The 19,271-nt window shown below is 36.0% G+C and overlaps 2 protein-coding genes across 6 annotated transcripts; both read right to left on the bottom strand.

Annotated features, from left to right (window-relative positions):
* Window positions 1-4,430: 4,430 nt before the first annotated feature.
* On the bottom strand, window positions 4,431-19,070 carry LOC115761866 (AN1-type zinc finger protein 6). Of its 3 annotated transcripts, XM_030703865.1 has the most exons (6): window positions 18,973-19,070; window positions 15,082-15,123; window positions 8,580-8,985; window positions 8,351-8,509; window positions 4,758-4,950; window positions 4,431-4,693 (listed from the first exon to the last, which is right to left on the bottom strand). In XM_030703865.1, exons 3-6 carry the CDS (start codon window positions 8,676-8,678, stop codon window positions 4,545-4,547), a joined length of 600 nt encoding a protein of 199 aa, XP_030559725.1. In that variant the 5' UTR covers window positions 8,679-8,985; window positions 15,082-15,123; window positions 18,973-19,070; the 3' UTR covers window positions 4,431-4,544. The 3 variants fall into 3 exon arrangements, with proteins under 3 accessions (XP_030559725.1, XP_030559724.1, XP_030559726.1); XM_030703864.1 differs by lacking the exon at window positions 15,082-15,123 and having other exon boundaries at window positions 18,973-19,052; XM_030703866.1 differs by lacking the exons at window positions 8,351-8,509; window positions 8,580-8,985; window positions 15,082-15,123; window positions 18,973-19,070 and adding an exon at window positions 5,184-5,453.
* On the bottom strand, window positions 5,453-8,336 carry LOC115761865. Of its 3 annotated transcripts, none has more exons than XM_030703863.1 (2): window positions 6,264-6,537; window positions 5,453-6,159 (listed from the first exon to the last, which is right to left on the bottom strand). In XM_030703863.1, the coding sequence occupies exons 1-2, from the start codon at window positions 6,478-6,480 to the stop codon at window positions 5,474-5,476; spliced, it is 903 nt and encodes a 300-aa protein (XP_030559723.1). In that variant the 5' UTR covers window positions 6,481-6,537; the 3' UTR covers window positions 5,453-5,473. The 3 variants fall into 3 exon arrangements, 2 of the variants coding, with proteins under 2 accessions (XP_030559723.1, XP_030559722.1); XM_030703862.1 differs by having other exon boundaries at window positions 5,453-6,162; window positions 6,264-6,536; XR_004017779.1 differs by lacking the exon at window positions 6,264-6,537 and adding an exon at window positions 8,060-8,336 and having other exon boundaries at window positions 6,085-6,162.
* Window positions 19,071-19,271: the final 201 nt, after the last annotated feature.

Raw genomic sequence — 19,271 nt, 5'->3', positions numbered from 1 at the left:
TCCTCAAAATTGCAGCTGATTGAAAATCTTTCCCGCTGGCCATTCAAGAGAAAGCTCCACAGTTCGCTGGCCCTCAAAGATAAGCTTTTAAAGAGCTCTCAGCATTAACTGTTGCGTTTTAGAAGATCCAAGTCTGGAGGGTGTGAGACTGATTTGACGATACAAAGGTAGTTTTCATTATTTGTACAATTAAAATAAATTTATGAGGTTGGTCACTAAAATGCGGTATCCAAAAGAAGTCGCGGGCATCTTCTATTTTTTTTTTGTAAAATTTGAAATATTTTTCAGTAGTTTGGATTTCTCAGAATAATTCTCTTTATTAGTTTAATTTGTTTCTCTTTATATTTTGTTTTACTTTTTGTTACTTATGTATAATTATATCAGTTTTTGCAATTTCTCATTTATCAGATATTCATATAGTCTATATATACTTAAGACGTATGTATCTTATCTGCATGTCAATGCTGCTTCCGTTCCGTTGTGTTCTTTATATTATAAATTATTAATTTTTTTCTTTTTATATATTTTGTATAGATATTTCGTTTTAGATTTACCTTAAAGCTTAGCATTTTTATATACTTTCCCTCAGTTATTTTTGATAATTCCCACGCCAATGTTAGCCTTTCAAATACATATTTTCTTCCGCTGGTAAAGCTTATAATGTTGATATTTAAATTTATTTAAAATATATATTTCTTTGAAATGTGTAAGCTATTAAAGTTTACTTCTTGAATTGTTTGGTGTTGTTGTTTTTCATAAATATTGTATGCAAACTAATTTATAATAAAACTTGAGGAAACTTGATTCACTGCTAACCTGTTGACTTATTGAACACTTTCTGTGACTTTATTTAGATTAATAAATATAATGCTATTGCCTTAATATGCAAATTGTTAACGAAATCTTACCCCAATGCCAATTGTCAATCGGTCATAAGAAATTCCCTGCAGTCTAATCTAGTCTATTTAGCACCTGGGCGGGGACTACATTGATTGGGCAAATTGAAATCAAAATAAATAAAAAAAGTAACAAATGTTTTTCAAAATTATAGAATCGCCTTTTATTCAACATTTTTAAAATATTTAGGTGTGTATAAATTTGAAATTATTCCTTACTTTGTGTTTCTTGAGGTGTTTTCTTTTCTTCATTATAAATTTATGTTTTATTTCTCTGCACTCTTAAAGTGTCATATTGTTATTGTATTTGTTATGCTTTGTTTATGTTAATTAAAATAGTTCTTGCTCTTATATGCGTTTCCATATCTCTGTTTCCATATGTACTATGTATTTCTATTTAGATTCAAACTAGCTTTACCATTTAGTCATTAAATATATGTTCACGTGTTTTCATTTGTTGCAGTAGTTTTACGTTTTTAATTACAATTATACATTAGTATATTATAGATTTATATTATATAGATAATATAAATTTATAATTAATTTTCGTGCTTGGTATCATTATCCATATATGTACTCTTTTATACGTTTTTACAACTATATATTTTTCTTGAATCAGCCAACAAAAGTTTTAAACCCAAAATCAATAGTCCAATTCCGCTAACATTTGCAAAATATGAACAAAAAACGATCTTGGTAGAGGTTATTAAATAAATGTATTCGCAAATTAAATTGGTATATATATGTATTTTAAAGTGTCCTTAAGTTTATAAGCACATGAGTGACTAAGAAGTGCGTCCAGCAAAAGCGACAAAACTCCAATTAAAAATAAAAGAACAGCAAATAGAATAAAAATTTGAAATTAAAATTAATGGCGCTTACAATACGATAAAAGTATGTATGCATATATGTATTTACATAATAAGTTTGGTTAATTAGTAATTATTTGCCTTTTCACTTTTTCATTAACATAAACACAATTTGAACTAAAACACACTGAAGCGTCTCAAAATATAATTTTATAAACTATATCTAATTTTAAAAAAAAAACCAATTTCGAACTCATTTAAATTTGGGTTTTTTTTTTACGCGCACGTGTTTGTAAGTTGGCCAGAAATCTGGACTCCTAACAGCCCCAGTAGCGTTTGCTGATCTATACAGACCCAGATTCATTTGGATGCGGGATCCCAGCATTATTCTGGTATTTAGATTTTATTTTATTTTTTTTGTGTGTGTGTATATTTGAATACGTTTACTTTTTAATGCATACAATTTTACTAATTAATTTTAAAGTGATTATTGAATTATGATATACGTTCGTGTAGCATGTATATTGTTCTTTAAAGTTTCAGACATAGTTAAATTTAAACAACTAATAAACTTGAATTAAATTAAAATGACAATTTTGCTGTTCTTGTTGGTTGTCTATATTTTCTTTTCTTTTAATAGCAGTTCCTAGTTTCTCTTTTAAATTTACAATAGCTTTTCGTTAAGTTAAAATTATGATTAAGTTGCTGGTTTTGTACAGATTTATGTTTTGACTTTTCTATTGAAACTTTATTTATTGTATATGGTTGTGCTTTCTATTCAAGTTCAAGTTGTTTGTCTTTACCAGGTCCGCTAAAATTGTCTATCCACAAGAAGGCGCCCAAAACATATCGCTTAAATCAGAGCTTAGTAGATTGACTACTTGACTAACCCAAAAACAAGATCTAGAAACCAATATAGTAGAAGGACGCATTGATCCAGCCATCTAATATTGCAACCATATAAAAGCATTCACCTTGCCCCGAGCTTCTTTACCCTTTGTCCTGAGGTATTGGTTGATGCTTTCTCAAGTAGCCTATTTCTGATAGTTGTTTTGGCTTATTTCCTCAAATAGCTGTGCTAAAATGGTTCTGCGTTAATTGGGTTTTTTTCAAGTTTTACATTAAAATTTATTGCATTTACCTCATTTGTTTTTATTTGATTTTTTTTCTTTTGTTTTGCATTTTGCTTGAATAATGCTAACAACAAAATTTATATCTACATATGTATTATTGTAATTGGATTTAATAAATCTTTAATTACTAAAAGGAAGAAAGCAAAATTAAAATAACTTTTATGTATGCCCGTTAATTTCTTTTTAACATAAACGAAGAAAAACTAAATAACGCTTAAAGCAATAAGAACCTAGCGACAAACCATACATATTATAACGTTTGTAGGCTTTTATGTTTAGCAACGTTATTATGTTTCAATGTGCATATACCCAAAAGAATCTTGTATGTTCGCATATGACATTATTTACATATCTATATATATATGTGTTCATCAAAAATCAAATCGATTGAAAAGTATATGTAAAATATTTCGCTTTTAGTTTTCGGACCAAAATATAAAATATAAAATGAAAAACGCGCAACTTGCACTGCATTCGCCTTCTTTGTTTATATAGTTAATTATATAATGAACTTTATATGTTTAGTATTAATACGCTGCTCTCTCCAACTACATCACTCCTTTGCGCTCTCAGTTTTTTTTTGCTTTTTCAATATTTGTCCAAAGGAATTTTTATACATTTTTTTCTGGTTTGCCTTTTTGCGTTTCATGTTTTGTTTGTTTTTTTGTTTGGTTTTTAGTTTTAATACATATACATACATAATTAATCAATCAATAATTAAAAATTATGAAATAGTTTTCTAAGCGGTTTGTTGTTGCTGCTGTTGCTGTTGGGTCTAAATTTAGATTTAGTGGTTTTTGTTTGCTTGCTTTTGTATTTTGCCTTTTTTAGTTTGCTTTCATATATGCAACACATTACAAACACAAATTACACACGTTGTCTACATAAAATTTATCTTCTTTTGTGTAATTGGTAACAATTTGCACATGCGTGTTTTCTTGTTGTTGTTGTTGGAAATCGTATGTGTTGTGTTGTTGACGAAGCATCGAATACAAAAAAATATGAAACTTGCATTTGGAATAACATCTAAATGGTCTACCAATCGTTGAGCTACATGTTACAGGTCGTAGGTCACAGCAGTTAGCGGCGATTGGTGCTTGCTAACGCGCTCATACGCGTCTGGTTCAAGTAAGAATGATGCTGTATGTGTCGTGATAGTGATTGTTGTTGCTGCTGTTGTTGCTGCTGTTGTTGCTGCTGCTGTTGCTGCTGCTGTTGCTGCTGCTGCTGCTGCTCCTACTTTCGTCGTTGCTGCAACTGCGATTAACTTATAGATGTTATTCCGAGCAGCTATTGTTGCAGTTGCCGTTGTAGGTGTTGTTTTGCGTGGTATTTGGTTAACGTTTTCGTACTATTGTTTCTTGTTATTGTTAACATTATAATTAAATTACAATTACAATTATTTATAGTATTTATATTTACATATATATCTATATACATGTATGCGTATATAAATATATATGTATGTGTGTGTGGTGTGTGTGTGGTGTGTTTGTAATGTGTGTGTATGTGTGTATGTGTGCATGTGATTGTGTTATTGTGTTGTGTGTATGTATACGTGTTGCTGTGTTTTCTTATGTTTGGGAGTTTTGTTTGTTGTTGTTGTTTATATTGATTTGTTGGTGCGTAGCGTGTGTATATATACTATCATAATATGTAGTTGTTATTATTCTACGGCTACTGTTACTGGCACAATCTCTCGCAATTCAAATCTTTTGGATTTTCTCGCCAACTACAACCGGATTATTGCGTCGAATCTCCTGGGCGCCATGCTCTCTGTAGTCGAATGTGCAGTTGTGTTTATCGGAATAACGATGCACGGCACAGTATAAGCCGCCACAGCGACACTGGAAACCTGAAATAAACCCATGTTGAAACGGCTATTAATATCTATAAAAGGCATTTGTATTAAATCTTACCAGTCAGGCCAACCTTCTTGCGGCATTCGCCACATCGGTTCTTCATTTTCTTGGCGTCCTTGTCATCTTCCTTGTCCTTGTCATCCTGCTCACAGGCGGAGGCAGCTGCTTGTGTGGAAGTATTTGGACCAGACGCCGATATTATGGCTTCACTATTCGTTTTGGCAGCGACTGCGGGTTCCTCAGTGATTTTCTAAACAATCGCAAGAGAATAGAATTATTGAGAAATGTGAGTCAAATGCCAATCAACACAACAACAATAACAAAATGTCTACAATCTGTTCCAACTGCAATTTAAATGTATTCCATCATTATTTTTTACGTTTTATTTTTCAAGGTGAAGTTGATTCCGACCCCATCCCATAAAACAAGAAAAAACTTCTAACTAAGCGTTAGCATTGTGTGTGGTTGATTCTGCGTGTTTACCCGCTTCTTGGCAACTGCATCAAGTGAGTCTGCTGCTGCCAAAGGTTTTCTATGCTGGACTAGATCGCTACCAATTGGACATTCGTCGATTAGGTTCGAGTCGTTTATGCGGCGCTTGCTGTGTTGCTGCTGCGACTGTTGTGGCTGCTGTTGCGGCTGTGGCTCTGGCTGCGGTTCAGACTTATGCTCCAGCTTCTGTTCCGACATCTGCCTCGGCTTCTCGGATTTATCGCCGTTAGACTGTTCCATGGCGCACTCACGCAAATAGGATGTCGGCGTTCAGTGGGAGGCTATAGTACGCGCCCGGACACTGGCTTATTTTTGCCTCTGCTTATAGGGAGGAAGGTATCGCGTTTTACGTTAGGCTGTATAGAGTAGGCCAAACGAGGAGCAGGTCTACTGTTCACTACTATCGGTTGACGATTGCTTGCTCCAGCCTTGATGCGCGGTTTCTTAACCTTCTTGTTGAGCAGCTGCTTGGGCTTGCGAAACGTGCCAGCTACTGGCGCTTTAGGAGCTTCGCAAGGTGACTTGCGCCCGCGTGCCGATGAAACAGGTTCCACGTCTATGATTGTGCCGTAATGCTGCACGTCTCTGCTAAGGACAGTGTTGGGCTGCTGTGTAATGGACAAATCAATCTTGTTGGCGACACTCTTATCGCCAAGCGCCGATCGCGGATGGTTACGCTTAAGCTTCTTGATTCGCTTTTTAAGATGCAGCTCTCCGATGCGCGCCTTTTTGTTACTGGTGTTCGACGGAAACGTGTGCACGTTTGCCGAAAACTTAACTTTACGGGAACCGCTAGCCTCGGCTCTACCACCCTTTGAGTTCGAAGTCTCAGTTGCACCGGCGCTTTTGCGTAACAGTGAAGTCTTTTTATCTTGACTCTCTGCTAAATTTGAAGACGGCGGAATACGAGCTGACTTGACACCAGAGCTAGAGGCGATACCCTTGTCTCCTTTGCGGAATCCTCCGTCTGCTAAGAAAGCGTATTGACACGCAGAATGGGAAGGAAGCAAGTAGGGAAACAAAATTAATGCGACTGCGCAACGCCTAACAGATAAAAACAGCAACGTGTACCCTTTGCCGTAAGTGTGCTGCCTGGTCTCACTGGTAAAGGCAAATTGATGGCAGGAGCCAATGCTCCAGCCGAGACACGCGCTATTCGGGAATGCTTCTTACGCCGGCGTTGCGCTGTCGGCGGCATGGAGCATGAGCTGCCCTCCATTCTAACAGCTGTTGAAGTAGTTGCACCATTACGCCCTGATGGCTTGAGGGAACCACTTAAATTGAGCATTCCTTCGAATTTGGAATATTCCTGGAAAATTTTGAAAGATAGCCAAAAGTTGTTTCACTAGATTCTGTTTCGAATATAACTGACAATTTTCACATTATTCCCATGCCCCTGATTTTAAGTTCAAGGCACTTCTATACATATTCTACTTTATCACGAGCTAAATATTTGGTGTACATTTATTATAGTAGTAGTAGAAGCCCAGTCCTTTTGTCCGTTCTGGAGTCCCCCTGCTCTTTAAAAACAGAAATACAACCAATGCAAACTATTAGCTCCCCCAGTCTACGAATCATGTATCAGAACCCGAACGAGAACTGTTGGTTCTTTATATGCTTGTCGATAAACTAAATAAAAAATAGATTGTAGATAAGACCTTAGCTTTGCTTGCATGTATTGTTTCGTTTGTCTTGTACGTAGTTTATATATTAAGCATCATGCATAACAATCTGATAAAGTTGAAAGCTAGCTTAATATTTGAAGAACAGTAAGGCAATATATAACAAGAGGTTCTAGTCGGGAGCTCCCGACTAGGGGATACCCTGAACCCTCTTCTTCCAAATCAAATGCATATATATATTCTATTTTAGAAGCTATTTGTCAAGTTTGGTGACTCTAGCTCTTATTATTTACCAAAATTGTCCAAAAAACAGGATATAGATTTAGATTGTTATCGATTGCTTGGAAACGGAGTAAGTAATCGATTATCGGAAACAAACTCGATCTACGCAGGCACTAGGAGCACCTACATCTCCAATTTCGAGTCTCTAGCTCTTATAGGTTCTGACATCCTTGCGTTCATACATACGGACGGGCGGACAGACAGACATGGCTAGATCGACTCGGCTATTGATGCTGATCAAGAATATATATGGGGTCGGAGATGTTTCCTTCTGCCTGTTACATCAATTTGGATTTTGCACAAATACAATATACCCTTTTTACCCATTTTCAATGGGTTCAGGGTATAACCCTATAACCTAGCCTGTTAAAAGCAATTAAAGTGTTAAAGGAAAATGATTTTAAAATGGCAATATGGACATTTCCACTAAAAGATGCGCCATGAACAAAGTCTAAGCAACTTAATTGAATAGATAATTATCACAGAATATATTCACATTACTTTTAAAACCAACAACATGAAATATCGAATTTAAACCGTCCTAATAGTATTGAACTGGACGGTCGCAATAAGATATTACGACCAGATTAAATTTAGATTAAAACAATACCAATTCATAATTTATAAGCAAAAGCTACATTGAACTATTTGGCCGCTTTTCGCAGACGAAAGCCATTAAAAGCCTATTATGGTAAGACTATGCTTTTGACAAATCCCCCCAGATCTTTACTCGAAATACTTAAGACAATGGTATCTACAAATCTATGTTAAAGAAAAAGAATGCAAAATGTAGAAACCATTCAACTGACATTTTAAATATAATACTTGCTAATTACTCAACTTTTGATTCACTTCTGAGGAGCAGCACCACTAAAGGCTAATTTGTCCTGTTCTCGAAATAATCAGATGTCGGTGTGCCTAAAGAACAGCAATGTGAGAGACATGGATCTCTGTTTGGATTACCTTGTCAACTCCACCGTAGTCTGCAGCGACACGTGGCCAGCACAGCCAGCACAGCCAACACACACGATGCACTGTTACAATTAACTTTTTCTATATTTTACACATACAAGTTGTTTAGACTATTTCACTTATAAGAAGACTAAATTTATATCCGAAAAACAAAAAAAAATTTGTGACTGACTGATGAAAAATACAAAGATATCAGAGGCATCCACAAACTGCTTGGCCTACTAAAAGAGTTGGAACAAGAAAGCCCACATCGATGGCTTGAGCAGCAAACCTTACACTCACCTCTTTTACATCACTGTGTGACTGCTGTAAGCTCTGTACCGTGGGCTGTGCGGTGTTGGTTGTTGCAATGGCCGGACTGAATGTAGGGCTAGGTTGTGGGCTTGGAACTGAGGCAGGTGTGCTGCTCACAGGTGGCTGTTGCTTTTTTCTAAGCGAGTCCTGCAGAGGGAAAGAAGTTTTAAACATGATTCATGGTTTATATTAAATGTGAGGTGGTTAATATACTTACCTTGTAACAAACCGAACACAGACCATCTGTGGCTGGATTTCCATAGAAACCGCATCCAGAGCGGCACATGGGTTGCATTGGATTCGATTCACGTTCCATGCTGGCTGGACCAATTTTATGAAGGGTGTGTGTGCGTGAATTAAAAAGTTGATTGGACAACGATGGATCGACAATTGTATCGTCTACTCTCTTTTTTTGTTGCTGACTTTCGCCCAGCGAAATATGTTGCGGTTATTTCCAGTTGCAGCTGCGGCGTCAGCAACTTCGACTCCTCTCCTTTCGCCCGTTTATTATTGTTGTTATGTATGTGTTCGTATTGCTCTTTGCTTAGCTAACTTCCGTCCAAGTAATTAGCTTGCTTCGTGACATACGCGGAGCAAACAGAGTTTTTAATCCAATCGTAAACCTGCAAAACAAATGCAAAGAAAATTTAACTAAGCAGCGTGCAGAAAAATATACTAAAAAATGCTGAAAACGCGTGCAAAACGCAGCTCAAGGACTAGTATTTATAGATTTTTTGGTATAAGGGTAAAATGAATGAATGATATGTGAAGTCACAGATCTATCTATAATTTATGTCTTAAGAAATTCGACGAGCCTTGAAATAATTTGCAGTAAGTACGAGCACTCTTATTTTCAAACGATGCAACAAAATATCACACAAAATACGCATCTTGGAGCGAGTAAAAGAGCACAAAAGTTACGATTGAGTTGTGCCATAAACAAACAAAATTACATCGGGTTTTTTAGTTTCTCTTCAAGGCTGTCAACAGGTAAACACACACATTCATAAAAAAAATTCATACAAGACACATGCATGCCACAAAAAAGCAGAGAAATAAGTTAAGATCAAACCAGTTTTATCCGTCACACAGACATGCACTTCAGCGGGTGAGAGTGAGACAGAAATAGAGACATAGGGAGAGAGAGCGAGACAAAAGCAACGACTCGATAGACAGCAAATTAAACAAGTTTTATTTTATAATTTTACTAACACAAACAGTTCGGGCCTGCTGCAAAGTAATATATCGGCTGTGTATCGAAATTTCAAGCTATCGATATTGTGTTAATTTATATCGATTCTTGCACATAACTAAATTTTTTACAGCTAAACAAGTATAAATAATAAGTGTAATAAAATCGATAACAAGTATCTGAAAAATTAAACTTCAAGTCTTAATTTATTTAAACATATTTCTCAAAAATTGTGTTTGATGATAAGAAAAACGCTTAACATGATAATAAATAAATCGTTTGCAATAATATATATAATATACAAAAAACAATTAATAACAATTAGTTAAAAACTAAAAATGTCTTGATATAGCAGACCATAAACCGACGCACACGCGCGCAACAAAGGTAAGTACGAACTAGCTCTCACGCATAATATTCTGTCAAATAACAGCACTGTTAAAGCGTTGCAGTCACTGTTAAAAGTGGCCTCTGTTGTTGCGCGCATTGCACTTACATACATACGTATGTATTAATGTGTATGTGCTTCACACATGATATTTTCAACGTCTGCAAGCGACCAAATACCTTTTTTTTTTTTATTTTTTTCTACCTTCTTCTAAAATTTTAAAAATAGTGTTACAGTTATATTTTTTATAAAAAGTGCAAAGCCCTACTCATATTATACATAATGATTTTACAAGCTATACGACTTCGGAAAAAGCGTATCCTGATTCTCTAGCTTTTCCAGTATTGAAACATTAAGAATAAGTATATCTACCAACGTTTAAGTGCATAGACACTGGCCAAATTTAAAAATAAAATAAGTGACATGTGAGTTCTTTTGATTTCTCACGTACATACATATGTATAATCTTTAATGTATATACATATGTGTGTAGTTGATTTCCTGCTGTTGCGGTTAATTGAAAACCAAAACAGCTGTCTGTCAACGATACGTTTCTCTCTCTCTCTCTCACTCTCTTTGCTTTGCGCATGCATACATACATACACACATGTGTACATATGTATGTCCATCCGTTAGACATAATACGCAGCGGTGGATACGGCCTGCTAAATGAACAGCTAGACCTGCTGTTCCCTGTTATGCATTTCATTTACGTGCAATTAAACAAAAATTACGATTGTAGATTTACTTATCGATAGTTTTTTGTTTTGATATGTCCTTACCGCATGTGCAAATTTATATAAATTCGTATAAAACGATATAAATATGCATAATGCGATTAAAAATAAATATAATTATAATTGTAATTTAATTTATTATTTCGGACTCTAGAGTGCAATTAAGTGATGACGACATCTGTCGCTTGCTTGAATGTGACGTCACGGTTGCCCACATGAAAATTAAAATATAACACACCAGAGTTGCTTAGCAACCCATGTACAAATGTATGCATGTATTTTTATATGCACATGTATGTGAGAGCGAGTGTATGCCAAATGCGCACTTGTGAAAATTGCATAACAAATACATAACATTGCCAAGTACTATGTGCAAAACAAACAACAACATAAGCAAACGTGTGCTGCACTGCGACAGCAACAAGTTAGTGCTAGAGTCGGGAGTATTCGACTTGATAAACCCCTGCACAGTAGTAATCTGTGCATATCCATTTACGTACATTCATATGTATATGTAAAACCCTTACCCGGACGTAATGAAGTTATCGGATTTTGAACATCATTTTAATTGCGACCTCCCAGGCGTAAGAAATTTTAATTTCTCAGTACAACCTTGTACCCCAGTTTGCACCATGCGGAGGATTTTTCACAATCGGTAAATCGCATTTTGATCTGTCCATACAATCAAGCTGCCTTTTTTTCACATAGCAAGCTAAATAATTACCAACGCTGCAATGGCCAATTTTAAAAAGATTCCACTGCAATATCAAAACGGTAATGAACGCACAAGACTAACAAAGTAAAGGTTAATGTGCCTTTGACCTGCATTTAAATCACGAAATTTACAACAGGAAAGAAAACGGGGTGAGTAAAAAAGGTAAAGAACAAAGGCAGGCAAGGCAGACTGACCATACTAATACACACTCTCACCTACACAGACGAAATCTCAAATATACACACACATACGCATGGGGCCAGCGTTTGAGTCATATTTCCATATTAATGAGCGCGTTCAGCCCCAGCCATAACATACAGAAGCGTCGACTCCAAGAATGAAGCTGATGAAATGCACTGAGGAGCAACATCACCTCCAGCAGACATTGAATTTAGAGAGAGAGAGAGCGAGTAAAACAACATGGCGGCCATCTGAGCCTTGCTTGTGAGATTTTAAAGTCGCGCTCACGAATGCGACGCTCTTCCGGCTACAATTGATGAATGAGACCTCAAAAGAAATATGAGGGGTACCCACTTTTGAACACAAAAATAATCAATCACAATGCTAGCTAGCAAAGTATGAGTGACAATTTAAATGGCTGGAAGGCAATACAAATTAACGGAAAGTAGAGAGTCATGTGATCCAGAAAAGAACATAAGCCCAAGAAATAATATGCGTCTCTATTAACTGCAGGAGTTATACAGAAAAAAAAATACGCTCTTACTGAACGATCAACTGGCAGATCCAGGACCAAACAAGACAGATAAACCACGCATTATTTAACCGACCTTTGCAGACCAAACCTCTTCAAAATGCTCATAATGCTTTGCCCGTATCTAAGAAGCACAGGAAAATTAGTTAAATCCGAGTATGCTTAAGATATCTTGAAAAATAAAAAGTTTTTCATAGAACAACCTTATTTTTGACTGATCGAAAACCAGATTTTGCATAAATGAAACTTATAAGTGCCGAGTGCTCAAGATATCTTGAAACACAAATAAGTTCTCCATACAACAAGATATCTTTATAGACAAAAAAGTTGTTTATACAAAAACCAATTTTTCGACCGATCGTTCCTATGGCAGCAGTTATATGATATAGTGGTCCGATCCAGCCCGTTCCGACATATAGAAAGAGGGATATCTACATCTGTAACTCAGTATGTATCTATGCATGTATGAATGTATCTACGCATATATGAATGTATAAGATAATGACGGAATAATAATTAATTAATATCATCACTTTCGGTGTATGCTTTTGTTAAGAGGACGGACGAGTCTGTACTAGATTCTGTTTTTTTTTTTAATTTCTAAGCGTAGATTATTTAAGCTAAACACATCACTTGTTTAACATGAATTATGTCCAGGTAAATGTGCGCATTGTGAATTCATAGACTATAAACAATAAAAACAATAATAGTAATAATAATAACGTTCGAATGCTTGTCTTGACAAGGCGTTCATATGTGCTCCTTAGCTGGTGCCTCGCACACACACACATGCACACAGACAGCAAAAACAAACGGCAAGGTGTGCACTTACAAAGCCAGTGCATGTGTGTATTGAGAAGAACCCCTCGCTCGTGTAACCTCTAAATTCTCATGTTGCCATGCTGTGACGGAGCCGACGACTTACTTTACAATTACACACACACACACACACACACTCGTAGAAGATTTATGGAAATCGCATGGAAACATGAAATATGAGAAACACTACAAGAGTAGCTGTTGAAATAGAGAGGCAGAGGAAACAGCAAGTGAGTGAGAATAAGGTTCGATGCGAGCACAAGGTTCACGTTGTCAACCAACCACCACGAAGATCGTGGGGCGTTGCCGTCATTTTCGTGGGTGCAAGAAGAAGAATAAGCAATTTGTGAAACGGAACTAATTGCCATACGGATGAATCTTTAATACCCTGAATTCATTAAAAATGGGTAAAAGGCGTATAATGTAGTTGTGCATGTATATTCTTGATCAACATCAATAGCAGAGTCGATCTACCCATGTCCGCCTGCCTGTCCGTCCGTACGTATGAAAGGAAGAATCTCAGAATCAAGAGCTAGACTTATGAGCTAGAGACTTTTCGATAATCGATAACTGGCCCTATTTTCAAGAAACCGATAAAAATTCCATTCGAAATCCTTTTATTTTTTTCAGCAAATCTCTTAGGTTTTTAGAGCTCTGTTACAAGTTCGAGTTCTATAGCGGGGACTAATTTTTTTTGTTAATTTATTTTCATTTCTGCTAAGGCGAACGAGCTGCACTTGGTATTGCTAGAAGAGGGTTCAGGGGATCTCCTAGTCGGGAATTCCCGACTTGTAATATAAAAATGCCTAGATAAATCGACTTATATATATATAGACATAATTTCATTTTTGAGTCATCTGATATACATTATCGAATCAAATAAGTCGTTATAAAGATAGATGGCGTAATCTCCTCTAGAGCTTTCTATATTGAGCTATCTATTGTAATTTCATTGTATTTCTCATTCCAATTTTATTTAAAGTGGAAATTAATGAATTAGTCCTAATTTTCATTTAAAAGTTTTAAAAACCATTTTTTTTTATTTTTTATTTTTTATTCAGGTTAAAGTTTGTATCACAATATGGTTAGCAAAAACACGTTTTGCCTTACCCATTCCTTTTTACCTCTAGTATCCTTTTTGCTTTCGGCCCGTGTAGATCGTTAAAATCCATTAAGGCTTTTCAGAGATTTAAATGGTTAAATACCTGAGTCAGAAGCAACAATTTAAGAAATGACTGACATCGATGCTTAGCCGACAATAATGGAAGAACACAACAAAAAAACAACAGACAACATGAAAACAACAGAACGCGGAAGCCTCGGAATTTAACTAGCAATATTTCTTTGACTTCCATTTTGTGTTATTGAACTTTGCCGCTGGAGCTTGACCTTTGCAGCACCAGCTGAAGGCTAAAGCGTGGAGCTGCCGACTGACTCAGTGATGTTGACGTCAACTTTGTGGGAGTTAGAGGCGTGTCATTAATTTCATTGATATTCATTAAATACATCACTCACATACATACATCTGTACACAGCATATGTTTGCGTAAGTGTGTACATGGCTTTAATGCAAGCCAATGAACTGCACGGAGACAAAGAGGACCAGGGCGAGGCATTCGCCAGGGAAACCAAAACGACAAAGAATCAAGGCAAAAGGCAGACAGGCGAGAAATAAAGAGAACAAAAGGCAAAAGTTTCGATTTTCATCTTCCCTAGCTAACAGTAGAAGGGCGGGGAGGGGAGAGTTGACGGTTGCCAAAGCCCAAGAAGCCAGCTGTGGTGAATATGCTAAGAAGTACTGTTATGACTGTGCTGGAAAACGGGTACGCAAAAACAAAGCTGCCCGTGCATGGGTCGGGATTGGGGCAAACGCTTTTCTGTAAAAGTTGTCTTAATGAAAATGACTGTGTCATTTACATTTATATATGTATCAGTAACGTATACGTACATATATTGAACGAATCGGGTAATTTAGTAAGCTGTTAGAACTTTTAAAATGTCAAAATATAAAGGAACTAGTTCCATTTGAATTAGTGCGCAAATGTAATTGACAATATGACAGCACGATTTTCTGGAATGGGTCCAGTGTTAAGGTTATTTCTCACAATGTCTTGGGTAAACGTCTAAAGTTTGGGACTAACATACACATTACTTACGTTAAAAAGTAAGCCCCAAGTGAAATGATTGCAAAGATTGCGCTGCAAGAGAGATTGAAACAGGAATAAATAAAGTTGATGTGCTTCAAATTTCGTATCTTCAGACATATGGATTTATAAATATTTAAGGCATAATACTAAAAATTCGAAATCCAAAACCACTTTCCACAGATCGTAAAGCTTATATTAATGCACGAATGCAACATACATATAGACAAATATATGCACATATGACCCAACAGACAGGCATATTCATAAAATAAATAAATAAATTGCATAACTTAGCAAATGAAAACTAAACGAGAAGCCAGAACACAACAACATATGTAGCTAGCTATGTGCATACATCTGTATTTATACAAGATCAAGTAGAGCGGATTTCGACTAAAAATAGCTCAAACAGACCAAAAAACAAAAAACAAATACAGATAAAAACTAAGAGCTTCTATATCATGGGGTTTTGTTGATTTGCGCTTAGCGTAAAAAAAAGCTCCCGCCAGGGAAACAGTGGGAGCGAGGTCAGACGACGGCGATCGCAGTCAGTGCGTAGTGCGCCCGGGGGGGGTGGGGGCGAGCAGACCATTTGCACGCGACCTAAAAACAAACCAACAGAAAAAAATGAGGTCGTGGCCATCCACGCGTCGCTATGGCGGCGGAGACAAGAGTCAGGCCGAGCAGCTGACGCTGACGCTGACGTCGACGGTGACGCGCACTTATCAGCTCTTTGTATGTGTTTGTAAGTATGTTTGCAATCAAGAGAGCCGCCAGAGAGAAACGACAGCACATAAGAAGGAAAACGTATCGCGATAACAAACAGAGAGTGCGCGACTAGGAAATACCCTCAAAATTTATACTTACATTTATTAAGTATAGTCACAGATGGGGATGGGGCACATGCAAAATATGTATGCATCTTCATAATTACGAAGATTCTTCTGGCTGTTACACATATTTGTGTTTGCAAATGCTCATTATACCCTATTAAAACCATATTTCAACTGCACAGGGTATAGCAACAGCAAAGCTAATAATTAGCTCACACACACAGACGTACAATCATACGTAAACGGGAGACGCTTCTAACGGAAACGAAACGGGAGAGTTGTTTGTTTTCAGCTAATTCTTCGCTTTGCCTTCGTCATCATGACTATACACACAGACATGTGTGTCTGTGAATGTACATATGTGTATGTATGTAGATTGTACGTTTACGTTCTACACATACATAGGTATTTTAATGTGTAATGTGTATATATTTAATTTGCATAAATTTATAGCAAACAGAATATGTATGTATACTTTTTAACAGATGACACGTGTTGTTTATGGACTTTTGAATGGTAAACAAAAACAATTTCTGCTAAAAATTAGTCATCGCGTTTGAAGTTCATAAAAGTTCGATCAGTCGGACCAAACACACTCGAGTGCAGATCAATGAACCATGATTAATACATATATATGTACATATATACAAGCGATAAGTTTTTTGCTTCAAATTTAAGGTATCTCTTTTTCACACCTTTCCCGGCTGTGGAAAGTTTCGATTTATCTATCAAGTTATATTTAACACAAATAATTGAAAATAAGACATAAAGTCCATAAAATTAGGAAATAAATGTTGGAATTGGCATTTTGGACCGTGGTGTGACGCCTAAAATAAAAAAATAAACTAGAGTTCATACAACCTTTGACCAGGATGTTTCATAAGAGAGGGATGAATTCCGCGAAATTAATAAATTATAAAATAAATATAATAAATAAAATCATCTCGTATAACCCTTTTTCCGCCAATTTACCACGCCTGCGGGTGGAATTTTTTAAATCGATGATTTTCTCAATGATTGAAAATCGAAAAAGAAACATAAAACGACCTTTTGATTTTATCAACCCGAAACTTCAGTCATCAAATCTATGTCACAAAGTTCAAAGCAGGGTTAGATTTTCGGAAAAAATATGAAACATCTCTCAAAGTATGATTTTGAGGCTGATCGAACGGTAATCAAAAAAGTTTTATTAGATGAGATGCCTTAAACTTATTTTCAAAGCCCTGTTCAAGTTCATTTGTGATTTTTGCAAAAAAAAAAGGGGCCCAATGATTGTTCCAAAGTTCTAAGAACGATGACTAAACTAAGCAGAAAACGTTGATTCCAACTCTTACACTCGAGTACAGGGTATCTGACAAAAGGGCACACCCTTTACTAAAACTCTTGTTACATCAAGCGGTTGCTTTGATCATGTTTATACATTGATGCACATGCACATGTACATCTGTAGATAATACACAAACACTACAATAGCAGCGACGTGCAACAATTTGTTTATTTGCAACTGTTCATCAGTGGGGTATAAAACGTTATTGTGATAATGTACAGTTAGCGATAAGATACAAACTCAATACACGTGCCCAATTGCTGTTGCACTAGAACACATATACAATTGGGTCCAGCTCCAAAAAGTTGGTTAGTGCAAAATCCAACAACCTTTTCGAAATTCAGTGCCAGAAACTTTCAAGATTATTTTCAACTTTCAAAAAAAACTCTCGGTCGAGTGCAGCTACAACCGATAAAACAGTCTATCACTAACTACACAAACGAATGAGAGGAATGCAATTAGTTGAAATGCAAGCGTACACTCACACACACACACACACACACATACACAAATTAGTCTAAATTGGTTTTGAGTATGTCAAGAAAAATGTGCCCTCATCGAAAACAAATGTGCGCCCACAAAAAATATTGCCTGTGATGCGTGCCTCTGTTGATAAGATATGTAGATAATGCGTGCCAAGCAAATATTGCTGCTGACTTATACTATGACTCGCTCAGTGCGTTAGTATTATTGCATGCGTGTATGCATGTATGTATGTATGTATATATGCATGTGTGTATGTATATATATGCATGTATGTATGTATATATGCATGTATGTATGTGTGTGTGTTAGGGTGTATGTATGTATGTATATGTGCGTGTGTATGTATGTATGTATGTACATTAATGTATGCATGTATGTATGTATGTACATTAATGTATGCATGTCTGTATGAATGTACATTAATATATGTATGTATGTACAGATGTACATAAATGTATGTGCGGTGAGTCATCCAGTGAGAGCGCAAAATTTTTTAATCACAAACTGCATTTATTTACATTCATGCTTATGTATGAGCATGTAAATAAATGGCAAATATAGGACTGTGAAATTTAAATCGACCAAAATTTTACAAACTTCTTTGTAAGCGTAAATATGTACTTGGCCTTTCAGTCACACTGATGTAAAGAGTGTGTTTCAGCCACGTCCTTCGTGACAAAGAAAAAAGCAAGAGAACTCTTTTTTTATGTTGCTTTGGCAAGGAAAAACTGTTGGTATTGTAAGGAAAGTTTGAATTTCCTACACTTTGCAAAGTGTCAAAAAACATAGAAACAACAACACACTTGTCAGCTCAGTACAAATAAATAGTACATACGCACAAATATTTAAGTGCTAATAAAATGAGAAGGTTACAGTTTGCTGTTGACTCGGTGGTATGTACGTTTATACATTGCAGTTGTGTATTTTGTCTACTACTATTTTAACAGTCTTTGGCTTTCATTTTCTTCGCTTGAACTGAGATTTATTTTTGTTTTACGCGACATGGCAACGTCTGTTCTATGACATTGCATATAATGACACACGCAAACACAATCACACATTCTACGGACACGCTTGTGTGCGCGCGTGAGAGTGAGAGGGCATGAATACGGTCGACGAGTGGTGAGCTCAGACTGCGCTCATGTTGAAATTTAGCTGTTAATTGTGGTGAATAAGCGCGTGTGAGTGGTACGACAACGTAGGCGAAAATTAAACAAATTTTTTTCATCAGAAATGCTTAAGTAATGCACTTACTTTCTTGTACTATTTGTAGTTATTGCAAATTGCTAAGCATTTTAAACAAAAACGCCAGTTATGTTTGAATCACAGTTGTGAGAAATTAATTTTTTTTGATTGAAGGTTGATTTTTTTTTTCTTTTTTCACATATACGAATTTGTAAAAATTTCTGATAAATTATAAGCTTTTCATGAGAAATTGCACAAACAGGGGCAAAAACAAATTATATATGTATGTATGTATATCACAAATTACGGTTAACTTTCTTTTTATTTGAAATAAACTTAAATATTCTTTCACACAACGTACACGACGG

This window comes from Drosophila novamexicana, unplaced genomic scaffold, assembly GCF_003285875.2.
Source record: "Drosophila novamexicana strain 15010-1031.04,08,12 unplaced genomic scaffold, DnovRS2.1 tig00000512-arrow-arrow-pilon, whole genome shotgun sequence".
In the NCBI taxonomy this organism is placed as follows: domain Eukaryota; kingdom Metazoa; phylum Arthropoda; class Insecta; order Diptera; family Drosophilidae; genus Drosophila; species Drosophila novamexicana.
Note: the sequence above shows the minus strand (reverse complement) of the source record. Positions and strands in the feature narration are given on the sequence as shown.